Source organism: Cupressus sempervirens, chromosome 1, assembly GCF_028749045.1.
Source record: "Cupressus sempervirens isolate cs-2001-9-10 chromosome 1, ASM2874904v1, whole genome shotgun sequence".
NCBI classification, from domain to species: Eukaryota; Viridiplantae; Streptophyta; class Pinopsida; order Cupressales; family Cupressaceae; genus Cupressus; species Cupressus sempervirens.
This window is the reverse complement of record NC_143118.1, coordinates 10,516,040-10,543,822: the sequence shown is the minus strand read 5'-3', so window position 1 is coordinate 10,543,822 and position 27,783 is coordinate 10,516,040. Positions and strand designations below refer to the sequence as shown.

General features: G+C 35.5%; 1 protein-coding gene across 2 annotated transcripts in view; it reads left to right on the top strand.

Moving 5' to 3' along the window:
* LOC149575899 (ARM repeat superfamily protein) overlaps positions 1-27,783 on the top strand; it is a 307,256-nt gene that overhangs the window by 43,205 nt on the left and 236,268 nt on the right. For both annotated transcript variants that reach the window (XM_089815908.1, XM_089815910.1), the window contains exons 6-8: positions 9,483-9,624; positions 21,413-21,634; positions 21,752-21,818. In XM_089815908.1, coding sequence (XP_089672034.1) covers positions 9,483-9,624; positions 21,413-21,634; positions 21,752-21,818 — 431 coding nt within the window. The remainder of the gene's footprint in view (positions 1-9,482; positions 9,625-21,412; positions 21,635-21,751; positions 21,819-27,783) is intronic.

Below are 27,783 nucleotides of genomic sequence, written 5' to 3'. Positions count from 1 at the left end.
TTGTTTAGTTGGTTAATCCAAGATGATAGGTTGTTAGACATCCATTACTCCTCCTAGGATCGTATTGATAGGATGGTTTGGGATCCATATGTTGACCGGATTTATGCGTGGCATTCTTAGGATTTTGTTGTGGTACTAGGTAGTTTGAGGTTTTATACAGTTATGATTAGAGTCGCACAATCTACAGATGCAATAGTACTTCTTAGATTGACATGGGATCTAGGAATCTGGTTGAGAGATGGGTTGCATTTGGACATCTTGCTTCGCAGTGTGATAGGATGTGTTTTCGGATTGGGCTATAGAGCTACTTGCAAATTTATATGGCATCCTTGTATTGATTGCTTGAGGACAAGCAATATCAAGGAGGGAGGACTGTAATGTCCCTTTTTGGTGATATTAGAAAATTACAAGTCCAACTTATAAAATAATTAAAGGTGACTTTGGAGTTAAATCAAAACTATTTAAAAATACTCTTTTAATTAAAAATGGGAAAATGTGACAAAGGGAAAATAAAACGAAAGACTGAATGAGAACCTGAAGAGTCATTGTTGAGCATTAAAAGGGGAAGTCTCATTCGCATTTGGGCATGCTTCGATTTGAGATTGATTTTCTGGTTTCTCTTTGGAGAATTTTGGGAAGCTTCTAGCTTTCTCTTATTGAAGGCTGAAGACGGAAATGTTTGGGATTTCTAGGTGGATTGGACGTAGCCCCGATTCATCATCTATGGTGGATTCACATCAAAATCCACATCTGAAATTACAGGTGCATTTTATAGTTTCACTCCAATCTGAGTGTAATACCGTTCTAAAGGTTGGACTTTAGATAAGTGGTTATTTTATTGCTGATGAATAATGCTATAATGTATTCTGAAGTATTTCAATGAGCATTTACTAGTTCATTGCTGGATATTTCTATTGGTTTTATTTGTAAAAGAGATATGCTCTTTTCTGAAAATTATTTGTGAGTAAATCTTGGGATAATATCTATTCGGGGTATTACATTGGAGGAGGAAATGAATGGACAAAAACTTTTGCGTTCCATATTTTTGTCGTATTGCCTTGAACTAATTACGTGATACATATATTAGGCTGCTAAATTTTGGCCCATACCTATTAAATCTGTGCTCACCTCTTTCTGCATTGGCTTTTTTTCCAAGTTTATAATTGGTTTTGTACAATACTGTATTGTCTTCTCGCATGCCAATCAGTCTGCTACAGATTTTGTGATGTATGCATTCCTCAAGAAGATTCATTTGTATGATTTGGGCAAGAAAGTCTGTTGAGATTGAACTCAATTTGATTAATTAGTTGCATGGCTTGTACGAGAAGCTATCGGTCCATCCATTTTTGTTTAGGTTGCATCTTAACATAAAAATTGGCATTTGAAGAATCCCAAAAGGTTTGAAGACAAAAAGAGGGTATACAGTCTATTTTAGTTTTTGTATTTTGCTAGTAGAGATTTGGGCTTTTCCCAAGTGGTATTGGCTTTGGTTAGGAAAGAGTGTAATGTCTTCAATTTAGCAGGGCCCAGAAGCATGGATACGCCAATTTATTATTGCAACCCTGACAAGTTGACCTTAGATTTGAGGATCTCAGTTTGTGTGACTTGCAATTATAGTAAGTCAGGCGTGTTGAGTTTCCATTTTTGGGAGTGTACTTGTTACATCCCTCAGTCCAGGCCCCGTCAGTATTTTATTGGGCTTAAATAATGAGTTGTATGTTGAAAATAATTAAATAAATGACTTTATAAGCTTCATGTTCTAATTTGTTTGTGTATTTAAGAAGCCGCTTTAGTGAAAAAAGTGCTCAAGAAGACTCTAGCCATTGAATTATAAAGGAATTCTTATATTTAAAAGTTGATTGCTTCTATTTTTATTTGAGTTTCTCTGCAAGGGTTTGGACTTTGGATGTAGGGGTTTGAGGAAATATGAGTTTCTCCTCTGTGCTTTGCGCTGGTAATTGATCCAGTGAATTGTGTTTACTGCTAAAGGTGTATGAGATTGATTGGTGCTGATGTATATGAATCTTCTAATTCTGGCCATTCTACATTTGAAGGTATTTTACTGAGTTTCTTCATTTAAATCACGACAATTGAGAATTGTTTGGGACAGGCTCTTGTAAGGACAATTACCTATAAATTCTGTGTTGAAAGATGTCTCTGAGAAATGCTTAAACAAGCTGTGACTGGTTGAGGCAGTGATTGAATATTGGTGTGGGTTTGCTGGTACCTGCATTTAATATTTTTGGGGAGCCATTTTTGCTGCAGACAGGCCATTCTTGCTTGGCGTCATCTCCCATAGCAGCGTTTGGAGTATTGGTCTGAAATCCTTTTATGTGGCATGGGAGTTCGGTTTTTGGTGCAACTTATCTAACACCAAAAACATCTCAAGTTCTTTAATTAATAATTTAATTGCTATGTCTTTATGTTTATGTGTCATGTCCCCTTTCTAGAGTGGACATTAGAGACGATAGAGTTGGCCTATCATTAGAGTCTCGTAGGCTGACGGTGGTGTTTAGGGACTCAGTCAGGGTAACAGTGTTCGGATCTGGAGTTTCAGATAGTAGGAGAGCAGCTGAGAGCAATTCCTTAATTGTAGGAGGAGTTTCCTACATTTTAGGAGGTGGAGATGGGTTACATTCTTGAGTCTCTACGAGATCATTCTATGGTTTCAGTTTCGGGAGATTCAGAGACATTCCTATTTTTTAGGAGTATCCCTAATTTTGAGGGATGAGACTGTCAGTTATTTCAAATTATCCGGCATCAGTCACAGGAGGTGACGAGTTTAGTTTCACCTTGTAGAGGTGTTTTGGCTATCCGTTTGCTATTTGGGAAATATTTTAATATATTTACATATTCTCCTAAGTTAGTATTTTAATAATTTAAATAAGGGTAAGTTATAGCCATTTTGGAGTAATAAGGGGTTTTTTTGGCCTCATCTGGATGAATATCCCTTGGTGTAATAGCTTGTTGGAAAGGTCTTGACTTTGCCTAAATATTTCTCTTTTGACTCAGAGCATTTTGGTGAACGAATTTCTTTCTATTGGGAAAAATGTCATTTTTTGGATACTTGACCACTTTAAAAATGAGAAATATATTATTTTATAACCCAACGCCACATGGGGACATTTTTAAGGTTCGAGCTAAGTTTGGTGGGTTATAAGGAGGTAAAGACAAAGTTCGAAAACATTATTGACATATTACATCTTGGATTTGTGTTTTTGGGCTCTGATTGAGCTTTTAGCATTTGGGACGCCAAACCCACTTGCTTTGCCTGTTTGGGACGTAGCCCCCAAAATAGTGGTCTGGATTCTTGCAGATAGAAGCATCTTGGAGATTGTGCATTATTTCTTCTGGGGAACGTAGTACTGAGTCAGAGTTTTAGCTGGGGTTTGAGTATTTTACCCAGTGTGGGCACTTTGCAGCTGTACGGCCATGCCTAACAGCCATCTACTTTTCCACGTACAACATTTGAGAGCTGGATTCTGGCCGTAGCTTCCTTCTGGGCTCATATTTCACCTTTACGCCTTTAGGTTGGCTTTATTCTTGGTTGTAATCATCTGGATATTATTGTAAATCTTCATCTGGTTACATATTAGACATATATTCAAAAAAATCTGCTCGAAGTGACTTTGCTTTAAATGTATTTGGAATACATTCTCAAAACTGGTCCATGTTATTGTACTTCTTTTATTACTTATTGAAAAATCATCAAAAATATAAAACAATCAAACCCTTCTGCAACTTCTGTCTAGCTTTGCAAGAAAATTTTAATAAACAGAGAAAGCAAATATAAAAATATAAAATTACAGCAAATCAATGAAAGTGATCCATTAGGGATCTTTCAATGGTATCAGAGCCTAGAACTTGCCAGCCTGTTGGAAAAGAAATCAGTTAAGTTACAGTCCAATACCATGGCTAGAAATAAAAATGGGTGCTCTAAGGTTTCATCTTTGTTAACAAGCACAAGTAAGATGCCTCTTGCCAAGACATTCAATGTTGCAGTTATGAGTAACTACCATCAGTATTGTTCTCTTCCTAAGGAGATACGCAACCTCCTTTCCCTTACAGAATTTATGGGTGTACCTGAAGCAAATGATAACTGGGTATCTACAAGCTTCTTTTAGCAGCAAAAAGAGAAATAAATATTAAATGATAATAAAAAAGCCATTGGTCACAAATTGGAAGAGATTACAATTAGGGGACAACCCATTAGAGATGTTGGAAATGTGATAACAAGGTGTGAGGCCTATTCTGAAATTTGCAACAGCAGTTCAAATCATGAGGTAACATTTATTTCAAATGGAGATAATGAAGTTGATGATGGTATTCAACTTAAGAATGGGATGACAAGTTTAGTATGCAAGCAGTTTGATTTTGAATCTCATAGAAGCCAAGTCGAAGACTTCTTTGAGCCACTTCTGTCTAAGCGTGTGAAGAATCAAGATGGGGTGTTATTTGATGATTGGAATGGAAGCATGGAGGAGGCTACCACAACTCTGATTTGGGGCAGCGATAGCTTACACCCTTCTTGTAATATGGTAACTCTTTCACTTGGGAATAGTCACGAAGGCCTGTATGCAAGTGGTGGCCATGAGGCTTTCTATGATAATACACTTAAAGGGGTCAAAAATATAACTAGAACACATCATAATAATTCTGAAGTTCATACCAGCAGTGACACAACTTCGTTACCTCAAGATGTGGCATCCTTTGGTCAAGAAGACAACAATGATTTGTATTCTGTATTTGAGGGTACACATGGTGCAAGCATGAGACGTGATGATGAGAATGGTACAAGTCATCATAAGCTTGATTTTGTGTACTTTGGGGTAGATGATATAAAACATTGTCAACGGTTGAATAAATATTGGTTAGATAGAGCTATGCAAGCAAAGATACTTGCTGCCCAAGCAAGACAATGTCTCCAAAGGGTCAAAGAATGCCATAATCAGATAGATGATGCAAGGAAACAAAGGGAATCATCCATTAGATCTTTATTTCTTCCAACGGAAGAAGAGGCCAGTGTTGATTTGGATGGAACAACAAGTAATACAGAGGGTCAGGATTATTTTGGTGAGTTTGCACAAGAGAGTAATCCAGACATAGGTGTTTCAGAGGCATTGGGTGATGAGACTTCATGTCATGATGAGTTTGATTTGTTAGACCATACCCTAGAAATTAGAGTAGTATGTACTTATAGTGACACTGAATCCCAAGATCATGATTCGGTTGTATGTGCAGACACATAGGGAGCTGATCAGAGTGAACATAGTGTGGTGACAATAGTTTCATCATTGACAGAGGAGGTGGTCTCAGATGTACAAAATTGCAGTACTATAAATGAGGATACATGCATTAGTGAATGCATACTGGATACTCCTTACAGCGATGTACATGACTTCGACATAGTATTCTACCATAGCGCAGATTCAGAGGTAGTACACATGCTTGAGAACTATCATTTTCAAACTCCTCATCGCTTGATTAGACAACTTAGGGTTGATGACAGGAGGGTAGACATAGTGGTTGTGCACTTTGATGTCACTTGACAGATGTTATCTATACTCAGTTGGAGTGCTCTTATGACTGATGAGCAGGATAGTGGGGGATTTTCCATGGCAGATTTACATGCTCTTCTTAAGGCTATGGGGATATTGAAGCAGGACTTATACTATCCGTGTTGCGATAGTGTGCTTCCATCTTCAAAGGATAGAGTTATTGACTGTAGGCACCTAACTTAGCAATTTGGGAGGATTGGTTGGTGGGACCAGCAAACGATCCAACATTATGTCAAGCAGTTTCCGACATGGGCTATCACATCTATATCACAGAGACTTCATTCGGGATCATGGTTACAGGATGATGTGGGTATTAGCAGACATGATGCTTTGGACGATTATTACTTTTGTGGTGGTATCACAGTGGTTGCAGAGAGATATGGCATGATAGAGGTTTCCAATTATCCCTGTTTATACCTGATGGATGGGTGCTGGTTTAGATGGTGTTGGAATCCGGGTGTTGTTTTGTTTGACGCCTTGTCTCACAGGGATTCCAGTATGTTACCACCTTGGTTTTGGGAACACTCTCATCTAGTGTGGGATCCTGGTATTATCCTATGCAGTGCATTTGATTGGGCGATCCTTGATGTGTTGCTTCATATCACATACCCAAGAGTGTATATCAGAGTGGTGCAATAGGAGTTTGTTCATTGCTTGTGGACAAGCAATCTCTAGGAAGGGAGGATTGTCATGTCCCCTTTCTAGAGTGGACATTAGAGATGATAGAGTTGGCCTATCATTAGAGTCTCGTAGGCTAGTAGTGGTGTTTAGGGACTCAGTCATGGTACATAGTGTTTAGATCTAGAGTTTTAGACAGTAGGAGAGCAGCTGAGAGTAGTTACTTAATTGTAGGAGTTTCCTACATTTTAGGAGGTGGAGATGGGTTACATTTTTGAGTCTCTAGGAGATCATTCTATGGTTTCAGTTTTAGGAGATTCAGAGACATTCCTATGTTTTAGGAGTATCCCTAATTTTGAGGGATGAGACTGTCAGTTATTTCAAATTATCCGGCATCAGTCACAGGAGGTGACGAGTTCAGTTTCACCTTGTAAAGGTGGTTTGGCTATCAGTTCGCTATTTGGGAAATATTTTAATATATTTAAATATTCTCCAAAGCTAGCATTTTAATAATTTAAATAAGGCTAAGTTATAGCCATTTTGGAGTAATAAGGGGTTTTTTGGCCTCATTTGGGTGAATATCCTTTGGTGTAATAGCTCATTGGAAATGTCTTGAACTTTTCTAAATATTTCTCTTTTGACTCAGAGCATTTTGGTGAACGAATTTCTTTCTATTGGGAAAAAGGTCATTTTCTGGATACTTGACCACTTAAAAAATGAGAAATATATTATTTTATAACCCAACACCACATGGGGACACTTTTAGGGTTCGAGCTAAGTTTGGTGAGTTATAAGGAGGTAAAGACAAAGTTCAAAGGCATTATTGACATATTACATCTTGGATATGATTTTTGGGCTCTGATTGAGCTTTTAGCATTTTGGACGCCAAACCCACTTGCTTTGCCTGTTTGGGACGTAGCCCCCAAAATAGTGGTCTAGATTCTTGCAGTCAGAAGCATCTTGGAGATTGTGCATTATTTCTTCTGGGGAACGTAGTACTGAGTCAGAGTTTTAGTTGGGGTTTGAGTATTTTACCCACGTGTGGGTACTTTGCAGCTGTATGGCCACGCCTAGCAGTCATCTACTTTTCCACGTACAACATTTGAGAGCTGGATTTTGGCCGTAGCTTCCTTCTGGGCTCATATTTCACTTTCACGCCTTCAGGTTGGCTTTATTCTTGGTTGTAATCATCTGGATATTATTGTAAGTCTTCATCTGGTTACATATTAGGTGTATATTCAAAAAAATCTGCTTGAAGCGACTTTGCTTCAAATGTATTTGGAATACATTCTCAGAACTGGTTCATGTTATTGTACTTCTGTTATTACTTATTGAAAAATCATCAAAAATATAAAACAATCAAACCCTTTTGCAACTTCTGTCTAGCTCTGCAAGAAAATTTTAATAAACAGGGAAAACAAATTTAAAAATATAAAATTACAGCAGATCAGCGGAAGAGATCCATCAGGGATCTTTCATTATGATTAAAATAATTGCATTCATCAACATTTATAATTGAAGATTATGCTTGTGAGCTAAAGTAGTTTTAGTTTTTTCCAGTAGTTGTATTTGTTTCTCAAGCATTTCTATATATTCGGAAAATTACAAATAAAACATATACAGTCAAAATCCCAAGAAAAATTGCAAAAACTTCTAAAATCAATAAAAGCAAAACAAAATTCTTCAGCACATTCCTTGAGGGAGTCAGCAGGGATCTTAAAAAGAGTTTTTCTAGTTAATGAAATGAATACAAAGGACAATCCCCTTTCTTTCTTATATAGATTGGAAATATGGTAAACAATATTAGACAAAGCTTTTGAAAAACATTTCACAGTACACATGGACAATCATGTACAATGCAAACTAAGGGAAAAGGGAAACAACAAGAATAAAAAACTAAAGGTACCATCATCATTGAACTGCTTGAACCTCTCACTTGGGAGAGTTTAAGTGTTACAGAATGTTAGTTGGGGTGGGCTTGAAATTTTCATTGGCTTCAGCCCAGGTAGACAAAGTGGCTTGAGTTCCATATTTTAATTTTAGAGATTCTGAAGCTTGTTCACTATTCACTGATAAGGAATAATAGGAGTTAGTAGTAAAGTAGATGGATTTGGAAGTCACTAATTTATATGCTCCTATAGATTTCTCCCCACTGTTTGAGGTTCTGTGGATAAGGTCCTCAATACTAAAACTCACTAATAATGTTAGCCAGGCACAAAAAATGGACTGTTCAAGTGTTATGTAGGGATAACAAACCAAGAGTTGGCAAATGATAGAGTTAAGTAAATAGGCATGTAAGAAAGGATTACATACAAAACTGACAGATGACAATGTATCTTAGACCTTAATAAAAGGAGGTTGGTGGGAGCTACATGAGCCTTGGAAGTTGTAGCATGCGTGATTGACTATACAATTGTAGCTTGTAAGGGGCGAATCCACAAGTACGCAGAGTTCATTTCCATCACGATCCAAGAAATCCTCTTTTTGAAACATACAGGATTTCATATGCCAAAGCAATAGTACTTTTTCTGAATGCAGTTAATACAAAAGTGCCTCCTCGACAGCTGGTACATTCCAGCAAGTTATAAATCATGATTGCCTGGACATCGTTTCATATTGATGAGTGGCTAAGTTTATTAGGGACTCCTATTGATTGTGTAGAGTATCCTCGTATGAGCCTTGTGCTCAATTGTGAGGAGCCTACTCAAAGATTTCTCGACATTCTTTAGTTTGAGACAGGTCTTACACTATCATGATTGTATGAATAATGTATCTGATGTACCACATAGCCCATCATCCATTGAGGATAATGTGGTTTGTGTTTGGATGTCAAAGCTAGATTATGCAGATATACTTCACACTATCCAATCAAGGTTTGGAAGTTTGGAACCCTTGGCACATGTAACATGTGAAGTAGCAGTAATTTTATGGTGGCTAGATAGTTCACATGGTTAAACAAGAGGCCTTAAATGTGTGCGTGCGCGTGTGTGTAATGAACCTTTTTAGTTTTTAGATTTCTTTCATCATAATATTCTATGATGTATTATATGAATATCATACATGCAAGACAATCACTTCATGTTATTCTATTTGGAAATTACTTGGTTGACATTGAAGAGTGTGATTCCTGGTTTCAAATGTAAGACAATTTTCTAGATATTTTTCTTGTAACTTCGTTTTCAGAAAATATTTGCTTTCATGTTTATACTTTATGTAAATTTCTACAAATTAGATATAGATTTTCAATGTAAGGACTTTTTTGTACAATTTCCTTGTTGAAATCTAATGCACATACCTCTTTCACAGGCCTGAGCTGTTCCCTATTCTCATTCAACAACTTCAATCAGCCGATATCCTTACTACTCAGAGAGTGTACATGGTTCTGCATCGCACTTTGAAAGAGCTTTCAACTAAACGTTTGACTGCAGATCAACGTACCTTTGCAGAGGTTTTGACCTTTTAATAAAAAGAACTTATCAACTATAATTTGTTAGATTTGCATGTATTATTATTATTTTTAGACATGATAAAGTTTTTTGAACTTTTTAGGAAACTTTTATAAGTTTCTAATGATAATGAATAAAGCCAGTTAACAAATATTAATGTTTTCTATATGCTTAATATAGAAATCGATAAATCATCATCATTATATTTCTTTTTATTTAAGAAGATTCTATTTGTAAATTCTTTTTGTAGTTTTTCTATTTTCAATCATTTTAAGTTTTTCTCTTTAGGTCAATTCAAGATGAAAAAGCCTGTAAGGTAGAATTTGAATTAGAAGGGAAAGATCAGTTATGAAAAAATTATTAAGTCCTAGGAGACTAGTTTAGCGATAAACTTACAGTTAGCATAACATGTATCACATCTAGTATTAAGAAAATAAAATAATCTATCACATCTATTTTCTTTTCAGGTATAAGAACAAAATCAAATGACTATTCCACACACGCATGAGAAATTTTGTATCTTTTATGACCTTACAATTAGTTAACCTATTGTATTACAAACAAACACAATTTCTGGCTTAAAGGCAGACACCAAGAGGCATGTGTGCAGAAGAGCTGAATTGAAGATTTTGTTAACAAACACAAGGAGATTCTTAAAATAAATACCTGAGTGGTGTTTACAGAGCTACAAGCACCCGAATTAATAACAATCACAGAACAAAACCTGAAATTATTGATAATGATTAATATAATAAATAGAACCCTTCACACAAAACAAGTCAATGAATGCGACAGAATAGCATACGGAATAAAAATCTTATCAAACACACAGAGAGCTCAAGCAATAAACTTGTGCACAACGTGTAGCAAGGTTTACCATTTTAGTCTCAAATATGGTTGTTAAAGTTTTAGTCAATTCAGATGTCTTTATCTTATATATATATAACTATGGTTATATTATTAATTATTAAATTAACAAATAGACATGTCCCTTAAGGGGACATGTCTATTCATGGCTTATGCTTATTGATATGAGGAGAGCTGCCTTTGGAACGTAGATACCATATACAATGGCAGTGCTATTGCATTTGCAGTCAATCCTACTAAATTTTAACAATGGTAAAGTAAAATTACTTCAAAAAATGCAAAAAAGGAATTTAGAACATGATCCATCTTATGTTGAATTAACTTGTTTTAGAAATATCTAGTGTTATTTGGAGATGCTTTTCTTTGGAAAACTAGGCATCCTGGAAATGGGAACGCCTTGGGAATGTGTTTTGGAAGGAGAAGGGGGTCTGTTGTGGACATCTCCCAACCACCTTGAGGACAGCTAGCCGTATCCCATTTTTACATTATTTATAAAATAAACTCATCAAAATGAAAAAAATTGCTTGTACGTATAGATTTTCTGGCTTATGCCTTATCCTATGCTGGTATTCATGGGTCGTTTATTTTGTTTCTCTGAGATTCCAGCTGTAAAATGGAAGGAAATAATTTATGGTACCAGGTATACAGATTGTGTATTAAAATAAAACTGTATATGAATGTGTGTATTTTTTGTCTCTTCTATTTGGATGCAACTTAAGAGTGCTGGAGTTTCTGTTGCCATTTGATTTTTTTTTGTTTATTTAATATATGCTAGCAGTTAATTCTACTATAAATTCCGATCATTTTTTTTTCTATAATGCACATGCTTTTAATTTTTGACATAATTCCATTCACGCCAAATCAGTTAACAAGAACTTTTTGAGCTATACTGCATCACTAACTCTACCTTTGTGTTTGGAAGCAAACAACTTCTTTTATGTGAAATCAATAAACTAACTTTTAAGTTACATCATGTGTGTGAATTTGTAATTTCAACTTTGATTTGAACTCTCAGTTCAACCCAATTGCTGTATATGGCGTATATGGATCTATGATGAATGATTTTAGATTTATCAATGCTATCATGTGAATATTGCAATTTTCTTATATGTTTTACAAGTCTATGCTTTATATAGCCATCCTTTCTGCTGTCCCCTACCATCCCCAAACATGGCCAAAAAATAAAATCTGTTCTGGAAACTTATCCCCCAATCCCGGAAAGTCAGGTAAATGTAGGAAATATCCGAACTCAAAGATGTCTTCCATGCAAAATAGCATTTTAAGTTTTTAACCATAAATAAAGCTGATTTTAATTTTATACATTCTAAAAATAGCAGTATACACACTTTCTGAAAATAGTAGTCCTTGAGAAGATTGTGTTATTTGCTCTGGTGGCAAGATGAATCCCTTCTGATTGTTTGCCACAAATCTTTGTTGTTTGAGCATTTTATGTCTGATAAGGCAATTCCATGAAGACTTGCATTGGGGATAGTGAGTTCTTTGTCATTCTGAATAACTTTTTTTTATGCTTCTACTAACTTTGTCCCTCAAATTCAATGGTTTTCAGCATTTCCATCAGCTTATTAGCATCTCTGTGCCAGATGCTGAAGGTGTAATACCCGTCTACACAACTGAGACAAAACATGTGATATCCCCCATCTCAAAGATTAAATTCAATAAATAATAACACAGTAGTGAATATTTAAATAATTAATAATTACTAAATAAATATAATCTATGAATAATAAAATAATAATAATTTTATTAGTTTAGTATCAATTACTAAATAAATATAGTAATACAATAATAAGTTCTTATTAAATAAATATTGGTGATCACAAAAGTATGAATTAATAATACTATTAACAATAACAGATATAAATAAACAATAATGTAATAGAATTTTAATGTCCCTACTCTAAACAATTTAATATTCAAACTTATAATATTAAGTCTTAGAACTAGGATAGCTTCATAGAACTGATATATAATGACTCACCATTATACATTTATGTGGCTGCCAAAATAGGTGTTACTTACCATTTAACGACAAGGATAATTATCAATTGACTTCAATACTCTTTCAATAGATGCTTGGCGTAAGTTAGTCACACCCAAGCAATTCACCAAAGCTTGGGTCTATGATAACCGATATACATCCATGAAACTCCGTAGCAGAGATAATATTTTGGTCATCAAAGATATTGTTGAGAAATGATGTATGGCCCATTTCTTCAGCCAGCTCTAAGGTTGAGACATTAAGACACAATAAGAACTTAATATAGTTTTATTAAGAAAGTTCAAGACAATATATTTATGGACATATGTCATTAGAAATATCAATCTCTATCCAAATTGAATTAATATTGCTTCGATCTCAAGAACAATATTCCACAAAGATATTACTCTAGTTGCTAGTATCTATTATAAATGATCTTATGAATATGATTAGTGAAAAGAAGATAACGGGAAAGTAAAAAATCATGTTATGGTTAATAGAACATTGATTAGCTAGAGGATGCGATTAAGACATTCATAAGATATGTCTCTTCGAGCATGGCTTATCATTTTGAGCATAAGATATAAAAAGATAATCTATCACACTTCGAAGGGGATGAGACGATACAACAATTCTTATTTGCCTTATTTAATATTTTCTCCTTTGAACATCTGTCATATTATTCCAAAAGAAAATTGCAGCCAATCAGTTTTCCTTGTAAGAAGACACTATTACGCTAGTAATTGGTAAATTATTTCATGTATTAATAATGAGAAAAGATGCTCAGTAAATAAGTTTACAATATTTACAAAATAAGCAAGTTTCTAAAAAGAAATTGCAAATAAGATCAAAGATGATCTATCACCTAAAATTACAATTAAATAAATGATTGAGTTTTAAATAAATAATAAAACATTATTTTAATACCCTCCCTTAATTTTCAATCTATCAACAACACGAATATAGCCCCTGAATTTTATAAACTTACCTGAACCGAGTGACTTGATGAGGATATCTGTTGTTTGATCCACTGTTGGAACATACAACAACAAAATGGATCCGTCTTCAACAAGTTTCCAAATGAAGTGAGAATGAGTTTTCACATGCTTGGTTCTTTCATGGAAGACTGGATTCTTGGAAAGTTTGAGAACTCCCTAATTATGACAAAACAAAAGAGTTGGACCTGCTTGAGATATCTGCATAGCTGCAGCATCCATCGAGGAGAGAACCACAACCTACTATTTCTTACTAATCCATGTGACTTCACTAGAACCCAATTGAACACATAACTAGATGGTGATTTTCCATCATCAACTGAACCCGAGCGATCTGAATTTGGGTAACTGAGAAGTCTAGGATCTTGATTACGAGTGTACAGGAGTCCAAAATCAGAAGTGTCCTTCACATAAAGTAGTACACACTTCTCTACTACCCAACGATTAACCTTGGGGGCTGTCAGTAAGCTGGAAATGTAGCTCACTACAAAGCTGAGGTCAGGTCTAGTGGCAGTGAGATAGATGAGACTGCCTACTAGTTGCCTGAACAAAGATTCACATACTATAGTTGAGTCGGTCTTAGCTAACAACTTAAGCCCTTTTTCCATGGGTGTGGAGGCAGGTTTGCAATCCTGCATTTGGAACTTATCTAGAAGACTGTGAGCATACTTGGACTAGGAGATGAAGATATTGCTCTCTATCTGCCAAACCTCAACACCTAAACAATAATGAAGAAGTCCCAAATTGGTCATGCCAAATGAGATGCACAAGCTCTGTTTGAGCTCACCAATCAGCTGTTTAGAGTTGCTAGTAATATTTAGGTCGTCAACATAGACAACAACCAACGAAATCTCATTACAGTTTACCAACCAATTTGACATACAAATTATGATCATATAGACATCTTTGATAGCCATAATCTGTGAGGTACTTGCCTATATTCCCGTTAATAGGCAGTCCCATTTGTCAACTTTATTCCATTACCTTCGTCACTTCATAGATTTGATCGACAACACCACCAAATGTTTACCCTCGTGGGGGTAAAAGGGACTTGTTGCATACAAAGAGAGGGTATTCAACACAAAATATAGAGAGAACTCGATAGCATTTTAATCATTCGTTGATCACCATTTACAAGAGTATCTTCACATTTCCATATCTCATTCTATGAAGAAAGTTCATGCATATAATGCTCGAGGAGATGCGAGGTGAACCATCACACCCGTGTAACTCCCTCGGTTATGCCAATTGCTTAACTATCCAAGTCTCTTGACAACATTGTCGACCCTCAGAAGAGCTAGCAAAGCTCCGAGGTTGGTGGAGGAAGAAAACTAGATCAAAGATGGTCACAAGCCTCAAAGGAGAGCACCAAACTTGGCAAAGATGACACTGTGAGGATTAGACCGATGACGTCTGATAATGTGCCGAAGGAGGAGGGTCTAGACCCACTCAACAAAAGACCCATCAGACTCAAGAAGAGAGGGCCCCCATACGATGGACTTGTAGAGGACAATTAACTTGACCAAAGAGTCCAAAAGGGACATCTTGGTCGTGGTGTCCAGGAAATGATGTCTGAAGCACTATCACTCAAGCATAGTAAAGGAGCCAAGCCCCTTATTCACTCGAGGTTGCATAGTAGGTTTCAAGTTGAAGCAGGACTCAGAGAACTTAACCTCTAGGTAAGTATAGGAGGAAGTGATCTTAATCTCCTCAACTTGAAAATAGAAGTGGAGGTGCGAGATCTTTATACAGTTGAAGACCATCACTCAAGTCTTGCCCAAGTTCACGATCACTCAAGTGTTGCCCAAGTTCACCACTAACTATCGAGAGTCATAAAAAGAGGTCAACCCATTAAGAAGCTGCTAGAGTCCCTCAGGGGATGAAGTGAAAAGAATGACATTTTTAGCAAAGAGCAAAATGGACTTGACCAAAGAGTCTAGAGGGGACATCTTGGTAATGGTGTCGTGGAAGTGATGTCTAGGGCATTGTCACTTAAGCATAGCTAGTGAGCCAAGTCCTTGTTCACTCGGGATTGCATAGCAAGTTTAAAAGTGAAGCGGGCCTCGAAGAACTTAACCCCTAGGTAAGTGTAGGAGGAATTGATTTGAATCTTCTCACCCTGAAAATAGAAGTAGAGGTGTGAGGTCTTCAAACAGTTGAAGACCATCACTCGAGTCTTGCCTAGGTTCACCAATAACTGTCGACGATCACAAATAGTGGCCAACACATCAAGAAGCCACTAGAGCCCCTTTGGGGATGAAGCCAAAAGAACCACATTATCGACAAAGATGCAATGAAGCATGATTAAAATTATGTATTAAATAATAATTTTGGACCAATATATTCTCATTATTAATGTTACTCAAATATTTTCTTATTCATTAATCAATTATTACAATGTATTCATCAATATCCATTATCATATATGTTCAATCATAAGAATTAATTTTATTGTATATCGCATCTCACAGTATTAGAAGTTTGATATATTCTCATTTAATCTACTGCTTATGTCATGTGGGATGCCATCATCACAGTAAGTCATTAAATCACCAAACAAATCATTATTTAATATTCTTGACAATGGTAATTGAATACCATGTGACAAATGGGAGATATAAAACAAAGAACAAGAAGGTAAAGCAAATAACACATTGGTCAAATCACCAAACATATCGGCCAAATAACATATCAAACAAATCACCTATATCACAACGAACCACGTAACCTCCAAACGGGCGCCTATGTCACAGGTCCGTCATGGGTCATGCTGGTTGGTGGACCCCAAGGTTATATATAAGGGGAAGCGGGAGTTTGGAAAAGATGTATACAGTTTTCTTATTTTCAGTCATTCACTGATTACAAATATGCGTTTGAGTTGAACATAATAAAGACCGCAGAGGAGATTGGCAACAGTCGAGAGAATTAAAAAGGACCATGCCCCACCATTCATGGGATTTTGAGCATATTGAAGGATAAGGAAGGTATGAATGTTATTACGGGTTTATTTTGTGAATAATTTATACTTGCAAAGGTATATGTATAAATATGTTTTATTAGGAAAATGATTAATTGTTAAGATCAAGAGAGTCCTTTTGGGAAGAGAGTGATCTTAATAGCTTAAGATCAAGAGAGTCTCATTAGGAAGAGAGTGGTCTTAATTTGGTTATAAGGCTGGAATATTCCATTGCAGTTAACATATGCATATGTGATAAGGGCCCTAGATAGTAAAGAGCAGTCGATTATACTGAGAGGGGTGGGGGTGTGTGGTGAATCAGTATAATAACAACTTTGTTAATTTAAAACTTTTATCCACACAAGTAGCTTCAAATAACGTTAAATGCTGAAATCAACAATTATGCTTATGAGCAACAACTCACTGGAAGCTCCAACTCCCACTCTTCGCAAGCTCTGACCTACAGGAAGCTCCTACTCCCACTTCTGTCTTCATGAGCCCAATCCACTGCACACAAATTCCTTTTCCACCTTTGTACTGTTGCTTACTCAACTGACAATGGATACTTTTCTTAGCACAACAACTTCTCTTCAGACAGATATGCATATTTGCTTCAAATCTTTACTTATCTCTGGAAATATGCTTCTTTATATTTTATTTCCAAATATATAAATATATTCCATTTCATCTTTTACTGAGCTATATGTGTGTGTGTATCAGAAAACTGAATATACGTATTTTCCTTCCTCTTATTTTTATGTATTACTTCATCTCATTATATTTTCATTCCTATTTTGTTCTTCAACTTCTTACATTATTCTCCACAACTCTGCTCTTACACTCTTTCTTTTATATATATATATATATCTTAGACTTATCAAATCTGAATATATATTCTGTTATTGCACCTTTTATCATCTATTCACGCTCACCTCTATAATGAATCTTTTATCTTTATATTTCTTTTATGAGTGTGACTTTTCAATGCCAAAAGTCATGTCCCTTTTTAAACAATACTTTATCAAACTAAAATTTGTTTGTAATTTTAATTAACCATGCTTGCATAGCCTTTCATGTTTCATTATTTCTTCTTTTAATATATAATATGCTGTAGAATGCTGGAGACATAAATATGTTCCTTAATGCTTTCAAATTATATATTCACTGCCATGTGTGTTCAATAGTTTATGGTGTCCAAAGAACATATCAAACCTTTATTGCTTGTGATCCCTGACGGTGACGAGGATTCCTTCTTGAGCTTCTGCCATAGCTCCCCAATGCTAACTCATTACAAAACATCTCCATGGTCTCCTTATACTCTAATCGCTGCTTGAATAATGACAGTCATATGCAATTGCTTTTTATTAACTTACATTACTGTTTAATTACAGACTTGGCTCCTTTCTTGTGTTGCTGTAAACTTTTGCTTGGTCCTTCGAACATAAGAAACTTTTATTGTTTTTTTTCGTTTCTTCTCTAATTCTCCATGGCTGTAGACAAATACATTAAATATACACTTGCCGTATAAACCATTTTATCTTTGCCTGCGTAGTATGAACTTAGTGAATAAATTGGAACACAATGGCTTCATCAGTACTATTTTTAATACCATTATCACTGCTGTTCAAAGAATTAGGGGCACTTAGTTTGAATGCTTGGAACTGTCCATATATGGTCATGTTTAAACATCTCTATATACTTTGTTGTTTGGAACTTCAGACTTATCCCAATATATCTGTTGTAGCATATTTATATCTTCGCACATGATACTTAGTCACTGCTGCATATACATATATTTGATTATTGTTCTCCCTTTGTTTGTATATGTTACCAAATGTTTTTTGCAGCCTCTAGCTCTATATACCAATCAATAGCTATTCCTCTCAGTGTGGCTGGAAACGCTTTCAACCATTCATCCATATAATTTTCTCCATCGGCCTGCCATATCGTCATACATGTTTTGCAATGATGTGCAAGTCCTCCAATCCTTCCCCAATAAACCTGGGGAGTGTTTGTTTGTCCAATACCATCGTCCTACCACCCTTCCGTCCTATTGGGATGCCCGCTTCTGCCTGGATGCTCCCTCTTTCCGGGCTAGATTCTTGGTTCCTTGGTCAAGTAATATCTCCTTCTCCTTGCGATCCTCCTTCTGTGAGGCTTGAGCTTTTTTCCTATTGATGTTCCCTACGTGCGGGGGTTTTAGGATTCTGCCACCCTTCCTTTCTTTGTGGTGCTTCCGAAATAGCCAAGTTGCCCATACCTAGTGTTTTCAATCAACCTTTCTTCTATTTGATTTGTACTTCTGGTGTTGTTCACTAGACCCCTTAGGTTACGACATCGTTTTTTTTGTATGTGGGAATGCAAAGTTCGCAGGATGGCTTTCTCCTGGGTTTCTTCCTTTGGCACTCGCCTGGGGTATTTATTTGGAAGCAGGGGCATGAATTGGTTTAGTGTCTAGTTATCCTCCTTGGATTGGCCTGCTCCTCTAGTTCCTGTGTCTTTTCGGCAAATGGTTGGAGCACTTGTCTTCTTTCTTATCTTTCAATTTCGGCTCTTTCTTCGTCCACACGTACCAAGTTCCTTTCCAACAGTTGGGGGATCTTTCCAAGTAGATCGTACACCACTGGTGGTACTGAAAGTTCGTCTCATACCGCATTCTCAGGAACCACTCTCTCTCAGGCTTCCCTTTGCACGTACTAGTCAACAGAAACTTCCCAGTCAACCACCAGATCGTGTGTCGACTGAACTTCTCTTGTTAGTTCTTCCTCTTCTCCGTCACTGTTTGTTACTTGTATATGTGGGAGGAAGGGTCTTCCCATTACTCCATCCTTTCTAGTCGACAACCTCAAGGTTCAGACTTAGGCAACGGTGCCAAAATGTAGAATGGTTATCAAAGCACAATGCACAGGACAATATAACATAGATTCAAACAATATAACAGAGATTCATTAGTACCAATAGCATTCATTATTTGTATCAAAATACCAGAATGGTGAGGAAATGTTACTTGTTTATTGATATCAAAAACATGAGTACATCATCCATAATCAAGGTTCTTATAAAATGGTTGGTTGGTTGGGAAAGCCAAAGGACGCACCCCATCGGTACCTAACTACCCAACCCAACATAGATTAACCAGTTCTAATTACAATGTTACTTTATTATGTACTACAAATGTTCTGATCCAAAAAGGCAATTGTAGGCTTCTTAATAATGGATTAATAGTTGATTACAGTTTACAGTAATGAGGGCTTATAAAACAAAAATCAACCCTAGATGAACCCACAGCTGAAGGTTAATTTAGATCATGTCAGCTGTCCTAAACATATTCTGAGGCAAAAAACGTTATATGACTTAAACATAGATAAACATTCCTACATTTAGCTTACATGTAATAAAGTAGGGGACTTAGTTAATTAGGTGATATGCATTTTTTACTCTGACACTGCATACCTCATGTCCTTTATTGACAAAGATCTGCAGATGATCAGTGGCCTACTACATGATCTCTGAATTGTTTTGTCCGAGAGTGTTAGTGTCTTATCTTATTTGTTTGACTGTGTTGATGTGTTCTGCATTGAGTAAAGCCTTATAAAAGATTTTCCTGTTCATAATTCCTTGTCTGACCCATATGTCCTGGATCCTTGCTTCCAAGCTTTCTTCCCTATGTTGCAGGGCTGCTAAGTTTCGTATTAATTTTTTTTATTATTCAGTGATTTTGTTGTTGAATTGGTTCTCTTTGATCTATTTTTCCTTGTAAATTCTCCATTGCATATTTTGTTTCAAAAACAATTTTGCCAAGTTGCTGATAATAACTTTTATTTTTAGCTTGACGACTTAAATTGTTCCGGGGTTTTTATGTTTCATGGAGTAGATTTATGCCTTTTTTTGTTCTTCAGTAATTTTGTTGTTGAATCCATTCTCTTTGATCTATTTTTCCTTCTAACTTCTCCATTGTATATGTTGTTTGAAAAAAGAATTTGCCAACTTTCTGATAGCATGCGTCCATTTTTAGCCTGATGACTTAAATTGTTCTGAAATTTACGTTTCATGGTGTGAAATGGAGTAGATTTATGCCATCATTTTTCCACAAAAATTGTTCTGAAATTTATGTTTCATGGTGTGGAATGGAGTAGATTTATGCCATCATTTTTCCACATTTTTGTTTGAAGCTTTGGTGGGTGATCGCATAATTCCAAAATTGAATTGGGTTTTTCTTGTTAATTTGGTGGTAGCTAATATGTCTAGTTTAATAGGCCAATAACTAAGGAGTTAAGTGCTTGGTGAACTTGAAGGCTATGATATAGTCTCCCATGACATTTTCTATTTTCTCAAGGAGAGATTCTAACCGGTTTTCATTTAGAATAAGAGGAAGCTTGATCCAAACAGTATGTGTGCTTGAAATCTCTCCAGTTGAGTAGACAGCCAGTGACCAAATCCTAATGAAGAGATTAGACTTTTCATGAACCAGCGACTCCCTGAAATCCATGTTCATGAAAATTACAATTGATACCTTGGAGGACCCAAGATATGTGTTCTGGGTTCATGGAGTCACCTATGAATTTGGTAATTACAATTTGTTTCTATAGCTTTCAGATTCTGTGCACCATCTCATTAAAGGTGATATGCAAACTATTTTTGGATAACATATCACCTGCTATAGTTACCAGTCCAAATCAAGTTTTAGAATACTTGTTTCGCTGGTATGGTACTCTCTTGGACAATGCTATGTAGAGTAGGATAGTTCTTGCATACAAATTAACAAGAAAACTTTTATTTTGATGAAAAGAACAGTTTGAGGTTAATTATTGTGTCTCTTTGAAGTCATGCATGATGTCATTTATCTTTTATTTTATTTATGTTAATTATGTTGCTTTCTTATGATGGGAATTAGTTTTAAACAACCTTGAATGTGAGTTTTGTATATTACACTATGGTAATTGTTCTCATTGGTTTTCAACTTTGGTCTGTAGATCACTTCTCAGCTTTTTGATTATACGTGGCATCATTGGCGCAGTGATATGCAAACTATTCTCCATGAGTTTTCTATGTTTGTTCAATCTCCTGTTGGAACTGTTTTTTCATTTGAACGCCAGCAAGCTCTACAATTGACATGTGAGAGATGGCTACTATGCTTGAAAACTTTACAGCGAATGCTAATTTCAGGTTTCCAAAGTGATGCAAGAAGTGTTCAAGTATGCCGATTTGGTTTTATTTTCATTTTCTTTATAAACTGCCACGTTGTTCTGTATTATGGAAGCATTTGTATCATTTAACAATTTCATTTTAAATTTCTGCTGAACATTTTGCAGGAAGTTTTGCCTGTTAAGGAAGTCTGTCCTTCATTGTTGCAAGCAGTTCAATCATTACTTCAGTATCGTAAGCAAATCCTGGTTCCTTTTTTTCTAAAATCATAATTTCTATGTTAACCAAGAAAGTCAATGATTCACGTTGGTAGCTTTAGTGTGGAATTGAATAAGCACTCTTTTGAATCGGAACAAAAAATACTGTCAAAGATCATTTGAAAAATGAAAAAAATGATTGTCAAAAATTCAAAATTGATTGGTTTAAGGAATAACTGCTACCACTGGTATGTTTTACGTTCCATAAATATATGATACTTGGAAAGTACCACTTGAAATAACAATGGCGGTATTTATGTTAGTTAAAGGTTCTTATTATCAGATCAAGCTTGCAAGTTAAAGGTTCTTATTATCAGATGAAGCTTGCAAGGCTTACAAAGTTTACAGTTTGGAGGAAGCTTGCAAGGTTTTTGAAAATAAATGAAGGTATTACTAAATGTAAGGTATTACTAAGAAACACAAATGCTATTCTGTGGAATGAAATGAAAAGTCAAGAACAATAAAACAAAGAAAGGCTGGTGTTTGAAAATGTACGAGAAGAAAAATAAATAAAAATAAATGATGAGATAAAGATATTTAACCATGCTATGAAAATTGGTTAATCCTATAAGCTAAGAGAAGATAAAAAGGCACAAGTCTTTTAGAGGATTCACCTTTTAAGATGAGGTTTTTTATTTGGGTGCAAAATAAACTCGAGTGGTTTTATGGGAATGGGAATGGTTTATCTACTGAATTGAAGGCCTAGGTGTTTGTTTACTGGCTCATGTGGGGAGAGATTTCACTGTGCTGAGGAATGATCACTTAGTGTAAATCAAATAGACTTTTTGGACTAGTATGAGATACATTTTAAAAAAGAATAAAGATACGCCTTGGTTTTATTTCATACACTGTTAATAGAGATTCGGTCAATGTATTTATATGTCTTCAATTTTTCTGTAGATTTTTTTAATGTTTGATTAGAGTGAAAGATGTTCCACATGGGTAAACTTACACGGTCCAAGTGTTCCAAACAGAATGGAGAACTGGAATCAAAATGCACCTTTTCAAAGACATATTAGATCACCAACCAAAATATGAAAAAATCATATATATTAAGTCTGACAAGAAACCTTTGATAGCATCAATTAATATTTATTCAACTCAAAAATTTGTCTCCAAGAGCAGAATGAACCTCCTTCATATTCAAGTGTTTGGATGATGAGTAACTCAGTAAAGTTTTAACTGTCAAAAAGCTGTTAAGGCAGGCATTGCAGGTGCTTTCTCCATCATTTATGTGAAAGAGGAGATTGCCAATCATATTTATTGGCAAAACCTCCCGACATATTTCAATTCCTCATTCGGAAAATTGGATAAATGGTGGCTATCAAAGAAATTCAGCTAAACAATGTTTTCTGGAAGGCTTCTGTAGAAAGAAAACTACAACTAGAATGGGTCAAACGACCATGTGTTATTTGAAAATTCAGGACTGGTGGCAGTAAACAAGAAGTTACTATCAGTCATGCCACGCATTCGGTCTATTCTGGGAAGCACAAATATCAGATCACGATAACAGTCTAGTGCTTTTTAGAAAATCTCATGATGCCTGTCATATATGATCCTCATCAAGCACTCTGAGCTCGTGAGCAAGTTGGAAATTGTCTGCAAATGACCAGTTTTAGAAACCCATTTAACCATCTAGTGATGGACTTGCATTTTCTCCTCTCAATTTCTCATATATTACAACCCGCAATTTCTCAGCAAGCTAGCAGTGCCCAAGCTATAAAATTCCCCATTATTTCAAGCACTTTGCATTTGAATTCTGCTTGGATAATTCACTTAACAGTCTAAAGTTTTGATTCAGCACTTCAACTAGGAATTTCCAATGGTGGAGTTCCGGGATTTTTTGCCAACAATGGCGGAGAAATTGGTGTACAGAATTTTAGGGCGGAATTATGTAGTGGGTTTTGACTTCTAACAGATTCCGAATTGGGCGTGATAACTTTGGAGAGTGAGAAAAAGTTTGTATGTTTTAGGGGTTTGATTCTTTGACATATTCAGAACTCCAGGGAATGGTGCAGGAAGTGGATCTGAACTGTAATGGGGCTATCAATCGACATGAATTTTGTTTGTTGATGATTGAATTGAGTCCCTTCATGGGCTTAGGTGTTTTGTGTGACATACTGATGAAAAAAAGTTAATAAGTTGTCATATTTTCCAGACAAAGGTAATAGAAAAGTAAAATTTTAAACATTATATATTTCAATAATAAAAAGGTTGTTTATGTACCATAATTCCATTGTTTCAAGTATAGCAGTTTGTACCTCAACTTCACTAAGTAAGCCTTTGAAGTTTTGAAGTTTTAAACATCATATGTAGAAGTTATAATTTGTTTTTAGCACATTTGATTAAAATTTTACAAGAAAAAATTAGACAAATTCTGTGGATGAACATATAGAAGATGCATATGATTTTGATTATGCCTGCATTTAGCCGGTCTTATGTAGTATCCATTTTATTATCTTTGTTGAAAATATTATTATTTATGTTTTATTTAGTTATATATTTATTCTATATAAAATTTATATTATGCTTTATTTTCCTAAGAATATATATGCTTTATTTTATTTAAGAATATAAAATACAATTATTTATTTTATATAAAAATGATATGATGCTATATGAATTTTTTAATGATTTACTATAAATCAATAAAAATATCACCTATAAAACACATATTTCTATTGATTTATAGTGAATCATAAAAAAAGCATATACTAAAATATATGATTATATTTTTTTATTCTTATGAAATAAAGCATAATATTAATTTAATTTAAATAAAAAAAAAATAAAACAAATATAATTAAGAAAAAAGTTATTTATATACAATTTGCTTGCTTTTTTTTGGTTAAATCTTTGCAAGAATTTTTATAACATTTAATGAATAGTTTGTTTTCTAGGCACGAGAGAGAGAGAGAGAGAGAGAGAGAGAGAGAGAGAGAGTCGAAATCAGCAAGGCCAAATCAAATCGCGAATTGGCCATGAATTGACAAATTAAAAAACCCTTGAAATTTATGGATTTTAACAATTTAAAACGTATTTCATGCACCTTTTACTGAATATAACTTAAACACACTATAACATCATCAAATAGAAGTTAACATACATAAACATGAAACATAAATAATAAATCCATCACATATGTAACTCGTTAGGCATAAAATGGAAATTGTAGGCTATAGCTGAAGTAAATAGAAATCACAGGATCATAATGACTCACATCATAGAATGTATGTAAAATGAATATCCATAAGACATCAAATCATAAATGTATGAAACAATCTAAGGTGAAGATCCATGAAACGTATGTCTATTAGTATCTGTAAACAAAATGGAAAAAAAGGGTTCTAACTCAAAGCTTCATCATCATCCTCAAGCTTGGCTGCAGCCTCAGCCTCAGCCTCTAAGTATCCTGTTTTCCTTCTAGAAAGGCGTCTAAGGTAGGTCCTAGAGGACTGCTGAGCCATAGCCCCTACATGTAAGATGGGCTCATGAACAAGATCACTAGGGCCTGTGTTTGTGTGTACGCATGTGTGTCTTCCAGTGCCTGAATGTGTTCTAGCTACCTCCTCTGCCATGGCCACAGCCTCACCTTCTCTATCTACCTTGTCAACCCACTCAGGGTCTTCCTCAGTGAAGATTGGATTCACACTCTCAGTGAGCCACTCTGATTCTCGGTCAATCTCTTCTAGAATGATCGGAGAGGAGTCGGCGCCCAAAAGTTGTTTGATCCAAGACAAAGGTTGTAATGAACAAAGACAAGATCATTTAACTTCTACACAAACAACCTATTTCTCCTCTTCGAGTGGATATGCTCGAACATGAACCAACTGCGTTCACATCTAGAAGAGTTGCTTGGCTGACTCGGAATACTGATGACAATTTTTTGAAGTTTTGGGGTTGTGGGCCCAAACATTTGCCACCATCTATCAGAAATAAGGGAAAACAAAAACAATTAGTCTCATTTACAACTTTAAAATTACAAAATAAAAAATTAAAATGCACAACTTATAAGCCATAAACTTAAGATTCAAGAATATATTATTTTGACATGGCTGTATTGTTGTCCGAGCATCTATGGGCATCTTACCAGAGAAAATTGGGTCCTCTTTATTATTGAATTTGTCTAGCTCAATGGTTGCAGTTGCGCTATCATCATCACTACTCAACCTCTAGATCATTGTATATAGGCCGGTGAGAACCTCCTCATCTGCCTCGAAGTTAGGACAGAAACGGAATGCCGGATTCAGATAATAAGCTGCTGCACGGATGGGTCGGTGGAGCTGATTCTGCCATCTCCTATAGGGGCATACTACACCTACACTCCTGCATATTGGGCTCTAATGACCTCCTTGGCCCTATCCATGCCCTCATATATGTAGCCCATAGAGGGCTTCTCCCCATCAGCAGTTCGTAGGAGAGATAAGGGGCTCATTGACCTGCATATAATGTAAACAAATATTTGAGTCAAAACTTAAATATAAAACTAAAAGTAAAACTAGATCATTAAAGAATTAAATAATAAATATTAAATAGTAAAGACTAAATTTTAAATTGTAAGAAATTTACTTGAAGGATTTCTTTAGCATGTTTCCAAAAACTACCCTCATCAAAGATGCAATTCACCACATCTACTCCTGCAGTGGTCGTAGCATAGGGATATGTAATCCACTGTCGCCCAACAAACATGCTCCTCAATTTTGCCTTTGATGTCAACAAGGACTGCAATGTGATGAAATTCAAGGCAAACCTTGTGATGCCTGGACGAGCTAACTCCCTGCCTCTTGTGTAGTCCTTCATTGTGCTAAGGATGAATTAATGATTGTAGATAAACTTGCATATATTTTTTGCCTTTTTTACACATGATTTGACCCACTCAAGCTTGTCAATTTCCTCCAACATGAGGTCAAGGCAATGTGCCGCACAAGGAGACCAAAATATGGTGGGGTGCCTCTCCATCAAAAGTTTACCTACAACAATTTTAAATTAATTAGAAATTCAAACATATATAGGAAACTTAGAATTAGAAAAAGTTCGAAGTTCAAATAAATTTATTTTCAAAACTTGAAAAGTTAAAAGTTTACCTGCAACAACAAAACTTGCTGCATTATCCATCACCACTTGCACCACATTTTGTTTCCCCACCTTTGCTATGACTTCCTCAATAAACTCACATAAGTATGTGGCGTTTTTGATATGAGTGGAAGCATTAATGGATTTGAGAGACATGGTATATCCTACAAAACATTGGATTATCATGGATCATCAACAAATTAGCAATCAACAAATCAAAATTTGAATTACTCAATCACGATTCACAATTCACAATGTATGTAGGAAAGTACAATGATTAATCACCTCCACAAAAAATAAGAAAATTGAGGAGTGTTCTATTCCTCCTATCCGTCCAACCATCTGTCATGATGGTGCAATCCTTTTCGATTCACTCCTTTCGGTGATTCTCAAGCTCAACTTTTATATCCTCTACTAGTTCATCTATAAGAGGTTTCCACTCAACTCAGCCTCAGTTGGGGCTTTAAACCCCGGGCTACAAATAACAACTGTATCTATCATGTTTTGCCAATAAGGAGTCCTGTTACAAATAGATTATGATTAGAAATTTAGACGACAAATCATTATGCAAGCTTGTAAAGTGAATCTATGATTCATAAAACAAGTAGATATAATTAAAATTTTACTTTAACCTTACAGAAAACAAATAAAATCGAATCAATTACCTGGCTGCAATAAATGGAATGTTGCAAATGTACCAAATTTTGGAAATTTCTTTTCTCGTAGGATCATGAATCTCCTTGTTCAAATCCATGCCCTCAAGCTCAGCTTGTGAGCCAGGAGTAGTGTGGGGCACAAAGTAACTATCCAATCTGTTCTTCCATAGTCTAGGCTGCGGTAGGTTGGACTCAATCTCTGTTTAAGAACGA